A 14,893-nucleotide genomic window follows, 5' to 3' on the forward strand; every position below is an offset into this window, starting at 1 on the left:
AGTTTCACGAACTAAAATTATTACGATTTTACCAATGAAATGCTATAATAAATCAAAATTTTGAATCCAATTGATTACTAATATATTTAAAATATTATTAAATCGTGAATAAATTCAATAATAAAATATTATGCTACAATATTAATAAAATTATAATTTAAAGTTAAGAAGGTAATGATTATTGATAATTATTTAATTATTAGAGCTTCAAAATAGTTTTTTTTTGTATATATAAGATAATTAATAAATTATTTAATTCACATTTACAAGAAAATGTGTTACTTTATTAGATTTTCTTCTCAACTTTTTATTCAACGAAAAATCAGCTTAAAAAAATTAATTCTTTGATCTGTCAAACTAAAGCGACCAATTAAATTATAATTCATATTTTCAATTAAAAGCATCATTTTCTTTGGTTTTGTTTCCAATTTCCACCTGCATTTGTATATATGACAAAAGTATATCAATAAATAATTCTGATAACTTCATCGATGCAGCTTCCAAAATCAGGTGACCAAATGAAGACAACAAAATCTACGCAAAAATAGATAGATTGACCTGAAATAAATAAGTAATACCAAAAAAACACAAGATAACTGTCCAGCTGCCGAGTATCATTTTTCCGCAGGTTGTTTCCAAAATCAGCAGCTGGTCCACTGGCGTCACATCTCTGGTGACATTCTGACTACGGGCGGTGACCCTGAATGGACGATTCAAATCACCTCAGCTGCATTTTCATCTCTCTTCCCCTCTTTTTGTTTTAGGTTCGGGCAGCATAAGTTATACCTTGCGTCCGACTGCCCTGTAAATTAACCCGTGGACATCAGGTTTCTAATCGCATAGAGGGGGCAGCCACACGGGGCGAATTCCCAATGCTATTATGATGATGAGCGAGCTTAATGAAATTTGAATATGATGCCAGTGAATATTCATGAATGTAATATGACGAGTTTCATGGACAGATTAAAAATATTTGTTGCTTCTCGAATGGATGTTAACAGAAATTGAATTTCACAGTGACCATCTTGAACAAGAAATTCAATTTGTAAATGGTGGTCCTGTTTCAACATGGATTCAAATATTAATTTTTAATTTGATTTCTATTTTGCTTATTGAGTGATAAAAGAAATATAATATTTAAAAAAGAAATTAACACCATATCAATTAAAAACCATCAAGAGTGGTCTCGACAAAACTTTCTCGTATGCATAAACTTGTTATACAAGAAAAAGTCTTGCCTAAAATAGTTAGGGAATATTAACTTTAGCGAGAATTTAACATTTTTACTGAACCTGTCCGGCATTCTTAGCAAGTTATAGACGATTAATCTCTATCATGTATCAATAGTATCCGAAAATCGAATTAGTGTTTTAGACACGTTGTTCTCCATCGATTGAAACAAAGATTTGAGACAAAACTGCACTTGTAGTTAAAAAAATTCCATACCTAATTTGGTATATTCAAGTCATCATGTTTTTGTTGTAGTTAAAAAAATTCCATACCTAATTTGGTATATTCAAGTCATCATGTTTTTGTTGTAGTTAAAAAAATTCCATACTTAATTTGGTATATTCAAGTCATCATGTTTTTGTTGTAGTTAAAAAAATTCCATACCTAATTTGGTACATTCAAGTCATCATGTTTTTGTTGTAGTTAAAAAAATATTCCATACTTAATTTGGTATATTCAAGTCATCATGTTTTTGTTGTAGTTAAAAAAATTCCATACCTAATTTGGTATATTCAAGTCATCATGTTTTTGTTGTAGTTAAAAAAAATTCCATACTTAATTTGGTATATTCAAGTCATCATGTTTTTGAATTATCGCGTTAACATGTTTCTGAAAGTACAGATTGTCATTCAGTAGTTGGTTTTGTCACAACTTTGAAAGACGTTATAATTTGTGTACCGAATCTTATCTAGCTATCTTCATTTTGTAGCTATCGTGTTAACTTATATTCGGACACCCGGACGGAAAACTTTCTAAGGAGACATTTTAATCAAAATTTGGTAGATACAAATTTGGAGTAAAGACCACATACCAAATTTCAACCATCTAGCTGAAAGCATTTTTGAGTTATCTTTGTCACAGACAGTCAGGCAATGTTCAAAAATGTGTTTTTCGAACTCAAAGAAGTTTAAAACATAGAAATTCTTCAAAATATCGCATTCAAATTTTTTGACAATTACTATGCTTTCTCTATACTACGTATACGAGAAAGTAACAAAACAATCTGTACTTAGTTTGCGAAAACTTTAAGTGACATTGTGTAACGAAAAACGAATACTGTCGAATATTTTACATCTTAACATAGAGAATCATTGCAGGTTTTTAACTAAGCCATTCGAATAATAGACTTCCAAAACTTGTAAAGTTCATATTAGATGAATTTTCTATTTTGGCAATATGCAAACTGTTTCAGATAGGATATAGTAATACTGAACTGTATTCATACATCTAGAGAATTACTTGAGCTCCCCGCCCTCCCCCATCTCCAAATATCCAAGCAATACTAGAGGGACACATTTGAAGGTCGAGAGATTTTTTTGCCCACCAGGCACGTATATATAATGGATATTTCGTTGAATCGTGTCTCGAACTTGTGATTTTTCTATACCGAAGCCGAGAATACCTTCCACAAGGCCAGGGGTGTATGGCAAAAATTTGACTTTGTATTCGCGTACTGTTTTATACATCTCAGATTATAACTTGAGCTGATTATCTGTAGAAAAGAAAATTTTATTTTCATATTTGACATTGTTTATTTTAACTACAAATTTCACAGAGGAGTAACACACCCTGTATAATGAATAAATTCAAAAATTGCCATTCATACTTATGAGGTTACATATTTTAAAATCTGGAGTAACAAATAGCTATTTCAAGTGAACGTAACAATATCTTAAACAAAAAAAAGTTTACATCTTTTTCAATCTATAAAAATGTAAACTAAATCATGCAAAATTGAAAAAATCTCCATTTTGTGTTATTTTACAAATGGTATTATTTATAGTTTGATATATTTTTATAGTGTATAAAATTAGTGATTGGTTGGTTTTTATTACCTCAAGCACCATCTTTGGCTCTGCTGAGCCCAATCTGTTGTGGATAAACACCACAATAATAAAACATATGATTAAATTATAGGAAAGGAGTTGAAATTCTAAAAACATTTTGCAATGACTCGTAATGAAATCTGAAACGAGAATATATATTTCATCAAAGTTGATTGCAAGAAAGCATTACACAAGATCAAAAAATGTTTAAAACATCGATTGGTGAGCAAAGAATAAGTAAACCAACAAAAATGTGAACCATATGTAGATAAAATGTTAAAACATTGCGTATAACATTGGAATATTGTGTATAACATGTATCATATAGGAAACAAATTAGGTAATTTTTAAAGTCTATATATGAGTTTTCTATTTAAGCTAAATGTCAAAGAAACAGACGAATAGGAAATATATTATATTCGAACTATTCATTTCCTCTTTTCCTGTAAAAGTTTGTTAGAGATTGGAGGAGGGGTAGTCTTCTAAGCTCTCAAACATGCGCATATAACTGAAATTTTGTTCGGGAATCGATAATATCTGTATCTTTGTATTGAACACGAATGAAAAATTCCTTACGTCTATTCAAACATCATTTCATGCAAGAATCTGCCAGAACAACACAAAACATGAAATCTTTGCAAGTTTGAGTTAAGTTCTCATGATTAATGATATAGTGATTGTCACATTATAAAAGTGATTTTCCATTTGCAAAATCTGTTCATATTGCCAATCCGATGTTCAAAATTCCTTTAATATTATATTTAATATTGCCCTCAAAATATTATGAAAATTGAAATTTTTTTAACCAGGATATCGTCATAATTAGTTTTCTTAGTGAAAAAAGACAATGCATTATCATAGACAATATTCGTGTTTATTATTTTTGTTTATTATTCGTATCCATGAGCTTATAGTATGAACACCAAATCCAGTATAGAACAAGTTGCACCAAAAACAAAATTCAGCACGTTTGCTCACAGAGAAATCATTTTATATTATTGCTGAGTTGCATATGTCTATGCTTTTCTTTCCCCTTTTTGATAAATTGCCTATTCATCTAAAAGGTGTAAACAAATCGACAGTCAACCGGAAACTTCATTATATTAATTATAGTTTAATTACGTTACAACTATTAATAAATTCTATGGGAAAGGTTAATATTATCATAATCATTACTAATCCAGTCAGAGGGAACTAAACAGATGTTTTCGGCTATAGTTAAATAATAACCTCTAGGCGTAAATGCAAGTCACATAGAAAACCTGGAAAATATAAATACAAGTTAATATACATACTGCAGACACAATCAAAGTGGACGCAGTAATAACTAATAACGATTATTAATGGTTTGTTTATTCTATGATGCTGATATTTTTTTTCCTCATTCAGAATCTTTATTATTTTGCACAGTATTTTCGCGCTAAGTGAGTAAGTTTTCAGCACTCAGCTCGGTGATGCGAAAAACTTTTGCTTGAAGCCAGTTAATTGCATAGTGGTATGGAACCCCTTTGGCTAAGTAGACACATCGTTAAAACGAATTGTGGGAAATGGGATAAAAAGGACACATGACCTGTCATACGCTGATTGATTTTTAAAGTAAATATTAACCAAGCATCATTTATTAATTTTTAACTCTTCTTTATTTACAGCGACAAAGAATGGTGGACCGTATTCGCTGACCAGCCACAGCCGATCTTATCGACAAGAATCATCAGCGGAAGATTACTCGACGACTGGCCATTTCAGGTCTTCAACCATGCAGTAGAAGATAGTATCGCATCACTGAGGTTATCGAGGGCACGTCAAGCCAGATGGAGGAGGACAAAGACTGAAGATGAATCTCCAAGGCACGAATTAAGGCTTGATGTCGTCGAAAAAGGCTGGTCCTTACTCACGAAAAAGCTATGACTGTCAGACTCCAGGAAAAAGCACATTACTTTTTAACTTCATCTTTTACAAAACTACATGTTTACATCTATGTAGATGGAGATTAATTTTAGATATACAAAAAAAAAAGTGTATCATTCTTCTCTATCAAGACACACATCTATACCATGACCCTTTTTTTAGTATTTAATAAGCTTTGAATCTGATGTTAAGGATAAATCAGAATGCTCAACGTATACTGTACATATTGTACTAAGGATGTTTTAGCGGAAGATGATCACTTTTTGAGTTTATGAGATTTTTTCCCCTTTTTGAAGCTCACTTAAAGTTGTTTGGAAAGGTTATATAAAGTAAACTCAATGCATATAAGTGCTGAGACGCGAGATGAGTAATTTTAAGTAGCAATTTAGGACTAAGAGATATTTATAGATTTATTTGTACATAATCTGCAGATTGTAAATATTGATTTAACTGATGAGTTTTTTGGATTTTTGACAGTGAAAAAGTTGATGAGGATTGAAATTTGAAGAAACTTATGTTAAAGTGATAATTATAAGAGTAAAAAGAATTGGTGAAAAATCTATGGGTAATTTTTCACACACATACACATCTCAATAAATTTCTTAATGATAAAGAATTTCAACAATTTTTATCAACAACAATTTAATTTTGATTGTGAATGGCGAAATGGCAACGAAATAAACAATTTTTAAAAACTGCATGTAAGTTTTTAAGTTAACATTTTGTTGTTTTCCGTAATAATTGATTGAAAATTTATAATAAACTAAATGTAATAAAATAAATATAATTGAAATAATAAACTAAATTTCATGAGAATCTATTTTATTGCTCTCTCTAAATATATGAATGCGACTGGTTTATACAAGCAAGATTATATTTTCCAACGGGAAATTTTTTTTATTTTTAATTCTTAAAGAGTTAATTAAACTTGGTATAAATTAGAATTGACTTAAAAGATTGTACACAAAAAATTATGTAATTCGGACATGAAATACATTTGCTTTTGCAGCCAAGAATTTCTTGTAAAATAATTGTTCAAAATGCCACCTATTTCACAACTAAATGTTTCAATTGTAGCTCATAAAAAATTCTCTTGAAAAATTTGGTACTGTTAAAAGGTATATAAATGATTGCAAAAAATTCCTTCATTCCTTTTTCTGGTGTCTTATGTTGAATCATAAATTCTATTACCCATTAAAAAGATATATTGATGGCTGTAAATGAAATGATTCTTCCAGGATCTAGAACAGACGTTTTTGGATATGCACCTATGATCCTTTTTTAACGTTAAACGTGCTCTAACTAATAATATGATTCAAAACCTCAATCAATTTAATATTGCTACAAATATTGAGAATGTTATTCCTATAGAACTGATAGCTTTATTAAATGATATTCAAGCTAATCGCAATCATTTTACTTGTAAAAATTTCAATTTTCAGTACAAATCTGAAAAATCAAAATTATTTAAGTGAATTAAATTACTTTAATTTTTAAAAGTCTGAGTTAGAGGATTTTTAGTGTTTGTTCTATTTTGAATAATTTATTATGTATGAAAGTAGCTGTCAATTATTTTGCACAGTCATAAATTTTACAAAAAGGTAACTAATGTTGAGATATTCTTGCTTGAAACATTGTTTGTGTTGTAAATTAGGATGTATAATTGATTCAGAAAATTTTATGCCTGATTTTCTTTACTTTTATGCTTATATATCATGTAACTATTAAAAGAAATGAGATTTTTCTTCAATATCACTTGCCTGTGATAGTTTTCTGTAAACATTTCACTCTGTGTAGATGAAATGGGTTTTATTCAGAAATGTATAATGTAAATTATATCATGTATATATTAAAATCTTTCCGGGTTTTCTCTTAATTATCTTTCTGTATGTCTGTCTCATGTCATTGTACATAACAAATATTTAATAAATCACATTTTCTCCTCTACAAATGTACCTTTTCTTTTAAAAATTACCTCAAGGTTATTCTCAAACAACTTCTGCAGAAATTTTAGATGTTATTGTTGTTTCAAATGAATATAACTAAAACGCAGTAGTTGATGAAATTTCTTGAATTAAAGGAAAATATGTTGCTGATCTGCCTACATATCCTACAAACATTTAATGACCTCCTTTTTAAATTTAAAAAATTAAAAGTCTTTCTTAGATGTTATAATTTTTTAAGAAAATGATACAAACATCTGGCATGTTATTAACAGAATCGGAATATTAAATAGAAAATTGGTCGATTGCTTAGAGGTTCCAAAAATATATAATGCCCTGAGACCTCAAGATTAATATGCAGTATTTTGAAAGTTATTTCATTTAATCATAAATAGTGCAATTAAATTTATTCAAATTAAATTCAAGTATTTTTGGAACATTATTAAAGCAACTTTTCTAATTAGAATTTTCAAGTTTTATATTATTTCATAATTCTAAAAAAATATGATGTTTTACAATTTTAAAAAATGCACGATTCTCTTGTTAAATATTATTTAGATTAAGATAAGAAAAATTGTTTTTTTAAAAGATTTTTTAAAAAAATATTTCTGAAATTTTACTTGTACAGTTTTTATAAAAGATATACTGAAGCTAACTTTTTTGAAAATGAACTATAATTAAACGTTTTCTTTTTTCAGTTTATTAAATTTTAATACTTAAAATTCTTTATATAGAGATTAAATTAATACTGATAAAATATTTAGCTTTAACAGTTTGCAAGGGGAAAACACCCCTTTATTTGCATTGCCTAAGTGCCACTAGAAGGCTTACCCCTGGTTCCTAGGTTTCGAGTCTTGGTCATACTGACTTTCTGTTGAATCAATACGATAAACGCATCAAGACCGAACATTTACTTAATCAAACAGTGAAATGCTAAGTTTATACTTCTGAATTTGCCTGCCATGAATTTAGCAATTTTGACATTCTTTTAGTTAAAAGGAAAAAAAAAAAAAAAAAGTCAAATTGAGAGTTATTTTTATTCATTTATTTTTGCTGTTGTATTTACAAAAGAAACGAAGTGAAAAATTATAAAGGGTTCAGGGAACAAAATGCAATCTCAAAATATCAGAAATTTCAGACTTTTTTTTTTTCTTTTTTCTTTTGATTAAATTTGAATGAATATTAGCGAAATATGAAGCAGCTGTATAATCAGTGGAAATTTCGTTCCACCTATATAGTAAATATTTTTACTAAAAATAGTTAATTATATAGTATTATTAAAGCTTCATTATCAAATAAATTAAAATTTCTAATATTGGATGTTCTTGGATTATTTTTCTTACAGAGTTTCGTTCTTTGAATATTTCTTTCTATTTTTCCCTTCAAATTATTACAAGAAATATTTAAACAACTTTTATATTGATAACTCATAATTACTATTTTGCTTTTACTGTATATATATATATATATATATATATATATATATACTAGCCGCCTTTGGCGACCAGCCGGTTCGCCAATCTTAATGTTCGTTTAAATTTTAATAATTAAATATGTTGAACCGGAGTTTAAACCCCTTCTTCGCCAAGTTGCGATAATGCGCCAAAGCTGGCAATCTTTATTATGCACTATTATTGAACATCTGCTCCTTTGCTTTTGAACATTTCGCAAGGCCATTGTTGGCGATTTTTAAAAATTGCGCCAAGCAGGGGGTTAAACTCCGGTCGTACCATTAAATATTTTAAGCAATTCCAACTTTAATAGATTCTTCAGCAAAATATTTTAAAACTTCAAATTTTGATTGTCATATAATTCAGTCATAATATTATAAAGGCCTTCAGTCATAACGTGATATGTTTCTCTCTAATTTTCTGTTATCCCTCGTAGAATTTATGCTTTAAATTAAAGTGTGAATGATTAATCTGCAATTAATATAATAATATTTTTTACTGAAACGAAGCATTTTTTTTAATAATATGATTACTGATAATAGAGTCACTGAGCGTTTAAACTTTACGGGCACTAAAGAATATCTTTCTTAATTTATGTAATTCTCTCAAGAATTTGTCAACAAAATTTTCTCAGATTCATCATGAACAGATCGATTCATTAACAATGTTTAGTTTTAAATGCATCAAACACTAATAAAATAAAATGGATCGTTTAAATTAATCGGTCGAAAACAGGTTTAAAAAAAACTACTTAAAAAACAATGTACTTAAAACTATAAGCATATACAAAAAATATATAACTAACATAAATACAATTTAATTACAAAAGCAAGCAACTAACCTAAAAATAATTTAAATCATTGAAAACAGGTTAAAAAACTACTTAAAAAACGATGTACTTAAAACTATAAGCATATACAAAAAATATATAACTAACATACATAATGGTTGTCATGGCAACAATCAGAACACAATGCGCATGCGTGAATTTTCAACGCCAGTTACGGTAGCGCAAATGCGTGAATTTTTCTACGCCAGTTGGGGTAACGCTATGCAGATTATACATTTTTAATTTCCTTTATTCTGTGTTATTTTAATTCAAAAGTACTTCAGTTAACAATGTTTAATTTTAAAAGTAGTTAATTAACAATGTTTAATTTTAAATGCATAAAACATTAAGAAAATAAACAGAATCGTTTGAAATAATCAGCCGAAAAATGTTAACCCTAGCCTCATTACTGTTGGGAGAAAAAAAAACTGAAGCCTTACTCATTTGGCGGTGGGGAAAATGGAAGATTTCTTTGGAGGAAAAGTTGGCGGTGGGGAAAATGGAAGTTTTTTGGCGGGAAAGTTAGTTTTTAATTAATAATTAAAATTTCAAAAAATGGGACCCCAGGTGCACATTCCCGACCTCTAAGGTATATATGTACCAAATTTGGTAGCTGTATGTCAAATGACCTGGCCTGTAGAGCGCCAACACACACACACATTGAGATTTATTATAAACATATATATATATATATATATATATATGTTTATACGCTCTCTGAAAGTAAATATCTGCATGAAAAATCATAACAGTTCGTCTTTGTGCTGCTTCCTTAGGATTTGGAATATCTATACTTACCCTTGCCAGTTCGTCACTACACACTATAAAAAGTTGTGTAGAAACCTTTAAATATATACAAATGTATATGTAGAATTAAAATCTTGAAAATCATAAAAAATTACGTTTTAATAAAATCAATACTGCTACATTATAAATTACGATTAATGGCTTCAAATTAAAAAATAAAATACTGTTACATCATGGTTAACATATGCAAGAAAAATTTCCAATTTTTATGTTTCGAAAACGTTTTTCTGTGTATTTTGTAGAAGAAACTATTAGATTCCTCCCCAAATTTACAGATTTATTTTTGATGATAAATTTTTTATTTAAATTTTATTTCGAGAAATGTTTAAGTTTTCCTTTATTCAAATCTTAATCGAATTTTGAATTTATGTGTTTACAGATGCAAATCATTAGGAAAACATATCGAACTTAAATATAGTAAAATTTATTCTAAAATAATTTTTAAAAAGGCTTATTTTGTTCATTTGAATTAATTAAATCATATTGCGGTGGTATTGTAGCATTTTGAACAAAATCATTACTCGATTAATATTTTAATTAGGCCCTATATTCTTTCTTCTTTCAGAAAATACATAAATTTCTAAAAGAAGGCTTGTATAAATGCCACGAAATAATATAACTGAATTATTTAAACATGATAATAACTTACTATATGTAAATTACAAGATGCGACATGAATGATACATAAAATCTTTCAGAACTCTCTATAGTTGGAATAGAGCGACCCAAAGTAGCACTTAGTTGCTTCTTGAGAAGCAAATGTTCAGTAAAATTTTCTTAAATTTTAATTTGTTTCTCAATTAAAATTAATGAAATTTTTCATGTTTTTTCTCAATATTTCAAATAATTTTATTGCTCTTTAAAATTAAAAAATTAAAATTGCCAAAGAAATTAATTTTATTTTTGTTCAAGATTTTTATAATTACAGAATATATTAAAATATTTTTATGCGCTTATAATAATAATACCTTTCACTGTTTTAGTAACTGCTTTTATACATCCGCGCTTTGCGGCAATACTAAATGCATTTTTACTTTCTCCTATGCGAAATATAAAATGTAAAAGTAGTACAACCGTCAAAAAAATTGGAATTCGAAATTTTGACCAATTTACATGCTTCACACTTCACTTGGTTCGGAAAACACAGTTCTGGAATTAATTATGTCTAGCTGTCACCCTGTCTGCGAACAGATCACTCAAAAATGCTTTGATTTAGCCGAAAGAAATTTGATTCATACTTTTTACGTAAAATTTGATCAATTCTGTCAAATTTTGAATGATATCCATTTAGAGGAAGTTTTTCTATCCGTCTGTCAGAATATAAAGTAACAATATAACAAATATTACACGTCTGTCAAAGCGTTTTACATACACGTAAATGGGATGAATAAGAAACGCAATGACATGAAATGAAATTTCGTGAACACGTTTGTGACTACAGTTATATTTTGTGCCACATTTTGGTGCCCATTGCCCAGAAAAAAAGGCGTCCAGAATATATATTCGGTTTTCTGGTACCCGTGTATTAAGTGTATCCCAGTGATTAACCGCCAAAAATATGTGATTAATGATACACAAATACTGGTTTTCTTATTTTACTATACGACACGAAATTTTTATTTGTGGGGGTTTGAAAATAAAAATCTGAGCACTTGTGCCATTCATGGCTTTGTTGTGAGTCCACAGTTTTATAAGGGGATGAGGAAAGAGATGACACCTTTATTAGAAAGTATGCGAAAAAGTTATAGGGAATTACGCTCTTCCACAATGGATTTCTTCATTATGCTATGACGTTATAGAAAAAGATGTTATATTTATAACTACATGCTTTTGGCAATAGTGTGGTAATGAAAACAAACCAAAACTCTAAGAATGTCAATTATTATTTAAATTAATCTATTAAATTGTCCAGGTTTTCTTCATATAGGCTACCTCATGTCTAAGTCAATTAAAGAATGACAAAATCAAAGTTTAAACAAATGAAACACATTTATAAAGTCAGGTAATGGTGAGGGATGTCTTGAATGGTGAGGGAGAGGTATCGGTTAAAGTGAAGATTAATGTGTCCCCCGAATTTTTAGCCAATATGGCAACCCAACCGAACGCTATTCTAGCAACCCTAATGCTGTTTTGTTTACTACTTTTTACAATGGTTGAGTTGTGCTTGAACTACAACTGTTTTATGAAAAATGTTAAATTAAAAATAATAAAAAAATATCGATTAAAGATTTTAATTTTGTTCTTTATTATAATTACAAGGTTTTTTTTTTTTTTTTACAACTAATAAGATACTGCAATTTTATTTTTTAATGTGAATACGAACAGAAAAATATTTATTCTTTTGCAATTTTTAATCATCTGTATGAGCTTTAAAAAAATCGTCTGAATTCTTACTTTACGAAATCGTCTGCATTTATACTTTAAAAGTCAGCTTCAATGGAATTTTTATTCCATTGGTTTTGGAATGTTCTCGTAATTCTTTTGGTGCTCTAACGTTCCCTTGATAATTTGTTATGTCGGCAATTGTGCAAGAATGGATGTCGGGTAAATGGAATGGAAGACAGTATTTCGAACCTGCAGAATGGATGAAAGGTGAGTGGAATATATATATACGAGTTGATGAAGTTAGAAAAAGATGCTTGTTTGAAATTTTGTATAGAGAATGGTTTGATTGTTTTTAAGTGTGTATGTCCGGTGTGAGGTGAGATATGAAATTGACTGAGTTGGATAAGAGAATCGATGGAAAGATCTGATGTTACATTTTTCTTTTCTATTGATTATGTATTGTTCCTGTTATCCATACAGTCCTTATGTTCAATGTGCTAGCGAAGCTACTAGGTTCCCGCTCCCGCTGCCAGCGAAGCCATAGGATGTTTTTTTAAGTTAAAAAATTCTGCTTGGTGCCTTCTACAGATGCCAAAGGCATCGTATGCTTTAAGGTGTATGTACACACTTAAAACTACGAAAATTGTTCAAAATATCAAATATTTTTTTATTGCTTAATAATGTTGTCTGATCCTTTAGCTTTCAAACGATACCAAGATGTTGTCAATATTCGAAATATTTCTCGAGTTATAATTATTTTTCTTGAGGAGCCTTCATTAAAAACTCTAGTTGCGGTGTTTTTAAAACTCATTTTATGAAGAATGGCATTTTTCCACTATGTTGCTTCATTCAAACAATCATAACTCAACAATAAATGAACCAAATACAGTTATTTATATATCAAAATAATCTGTATGAAATAGCGGATGTTTTGTGCCTCAAACAAAGTTCTATTTATAGAAATAAATTTTTTATAGCTATTTAAAAGTTAAAATGACAGAAAAAATCTCGCTTTTTCTATTCATTGTTGATAAAAAAATTGTTTAAAAAAACTATACATTTTTATAACTTGATTGAGGCAGACAACATGAAGACTAATATTAGGCATAATTTCCAACTAGAATTATGTGTCTGTGCAAATTAGAATTTAAGATATCATGTTTCAAAAAATAGGCTAATTAGCTCATTAAATATTATTTAATTAATTAATAATTAGTATAATATGGTTTTTTCTCACTGAAATGAGTTTACACATATATTAATGACCTACTGTAAAAAAACTGGACTTTTAATGTCAAAATTAAAAAAAAAATCTTCAAGTGTGTACGTACACCTTAACTTTTGCGCTGTACCTAACACACCATCGCAGCCGGTCTGAAAAAAAAAATACTTATCAGTAAAAAATCATAATTAAATTTGGAAAGTGTAACCGTAACTGTTTCGTAGAAGTGTTTGTTTACTTTGTCCGCCATCTTTATTGGCGACTTGGCATCCTTGGTGCTGCAAAGACACACTAAACTTCACTTTTACCGTGGTATCATCCGGATACAAAGGGTTAAGTATATCTGAAGTAAGATGTACCCTTAAAATGATTTAATCATAAGATCTAAAAAGTAGTTTTAACCTCTAAAAATATTAAACACTTAAATTCTTTAAGCAATGCTATTCATAATGCAAAAGTCAAATGAGTGGTAAAAAAACCTGAAGTTGAATCTTAGAAACATTATAAATAATAATAATAAAAAAAACATATTATTTTGCAAAAGTCATCATTCGATTTACGTAAGATATGAACTTTTAATATTAATACTATGTTACCTGACACTTAAGAAGGACTTACGATTTAAATTGAAAGCATGATTTAAAGGCAAAATTCTGAAGGATTTTAGCAATTACTCATTTTGAACAAACAAATTTTAAGTCATTCTCAGTATGTATTTTTTACTTTTCAAAAAGACGTTCCAGATATCGAAAGCTCCCTTGATAATTTCCATTAATGATCTATATGGGTGACTAAACAAAAGAAAACTACTTATCTGTTTCCATGAGAAACAGAAACGTGGCAACGGGTTTCTTCTCAGGATCGAAATTCAAAACATACGCCGAGGGTCACCAAATTTCGTCGACTTCAACTTTCTTCGTTAGAAAGACTTTAAAAGTTTCGGATTCGGATAGCGCTTTTGCATAAAGGCTTAAAAGACATCTTATCAGGGTAGGTGCGCCGGCATTGAACGACGGCCGTTATATGCAATAAAGACCAAATATCAAGAAAATTGCAGATGAATAGCCACATGGTACTTCCGACATCAGAGTTGTAAACAAGACAGACTTCTCAACTACAACCAGGAGATCTCGTTAGCATAGAAACTACCTGCATCAACTGACGTCTTCAAGTGATCCGGGTCTAGCTACATCTCTCCAGCTAGGACTCTGCAATACGGATATCAGGGTTGTCACTTGTTTGTCTCCTCTCAACAACTTCAAAAATTAGAGGGAAAAAATAAAAAAAATAAAAAATCCCCTGACAGCCATATATGAACTTTTAAAAACTTAAAATTTGCTTATCCAACCAAG

General features: G+C 29.2%; 1 protein-coding gene across 2 annotated transcripts in view; it reads left to right on the forward strand.

Annotated features, from left to right (window-relative positions):
- The window catches only part of LOC129962048 (homeobox protein caupolican-like), an 82,659-nt gene extending 75,825 nt beyond the window's left edge, over positions 1-6,834 (forward strand). For both annotated transcript variants that reach the window (XM_056075742.1, XM_056075743.1), the window contains exon 6: positions 4,706-6,834. In XM_056075742.1, the coding sequence (XP_055931717.1) occupies positions 4,706-4,821 (116 nt within the window). In that variant the 3' untranslated portion in view covers positions 4,822-6,834. The remainder of the gene's footprint in view (positions 1-4,705) is intronic.
- The last annotated feature ends 8,059 nt before the right edge of the window (positions 6,835-14,893 follow it).

The sequence above is a fragment of the Argiope bruennichi genome, chromosome 2 (genome assembly GCF_947563725.1).
Source record: "Argiope bruennichi chromosome 2, qqArgBrue1.1, whole genome shotgun sequence".
Lineage (NCBI taxonomy): Eukaryota > Metazoa > Arthropoda > Arachnida > Araneae > Araneidae > Argiope > Argiope bruennichi.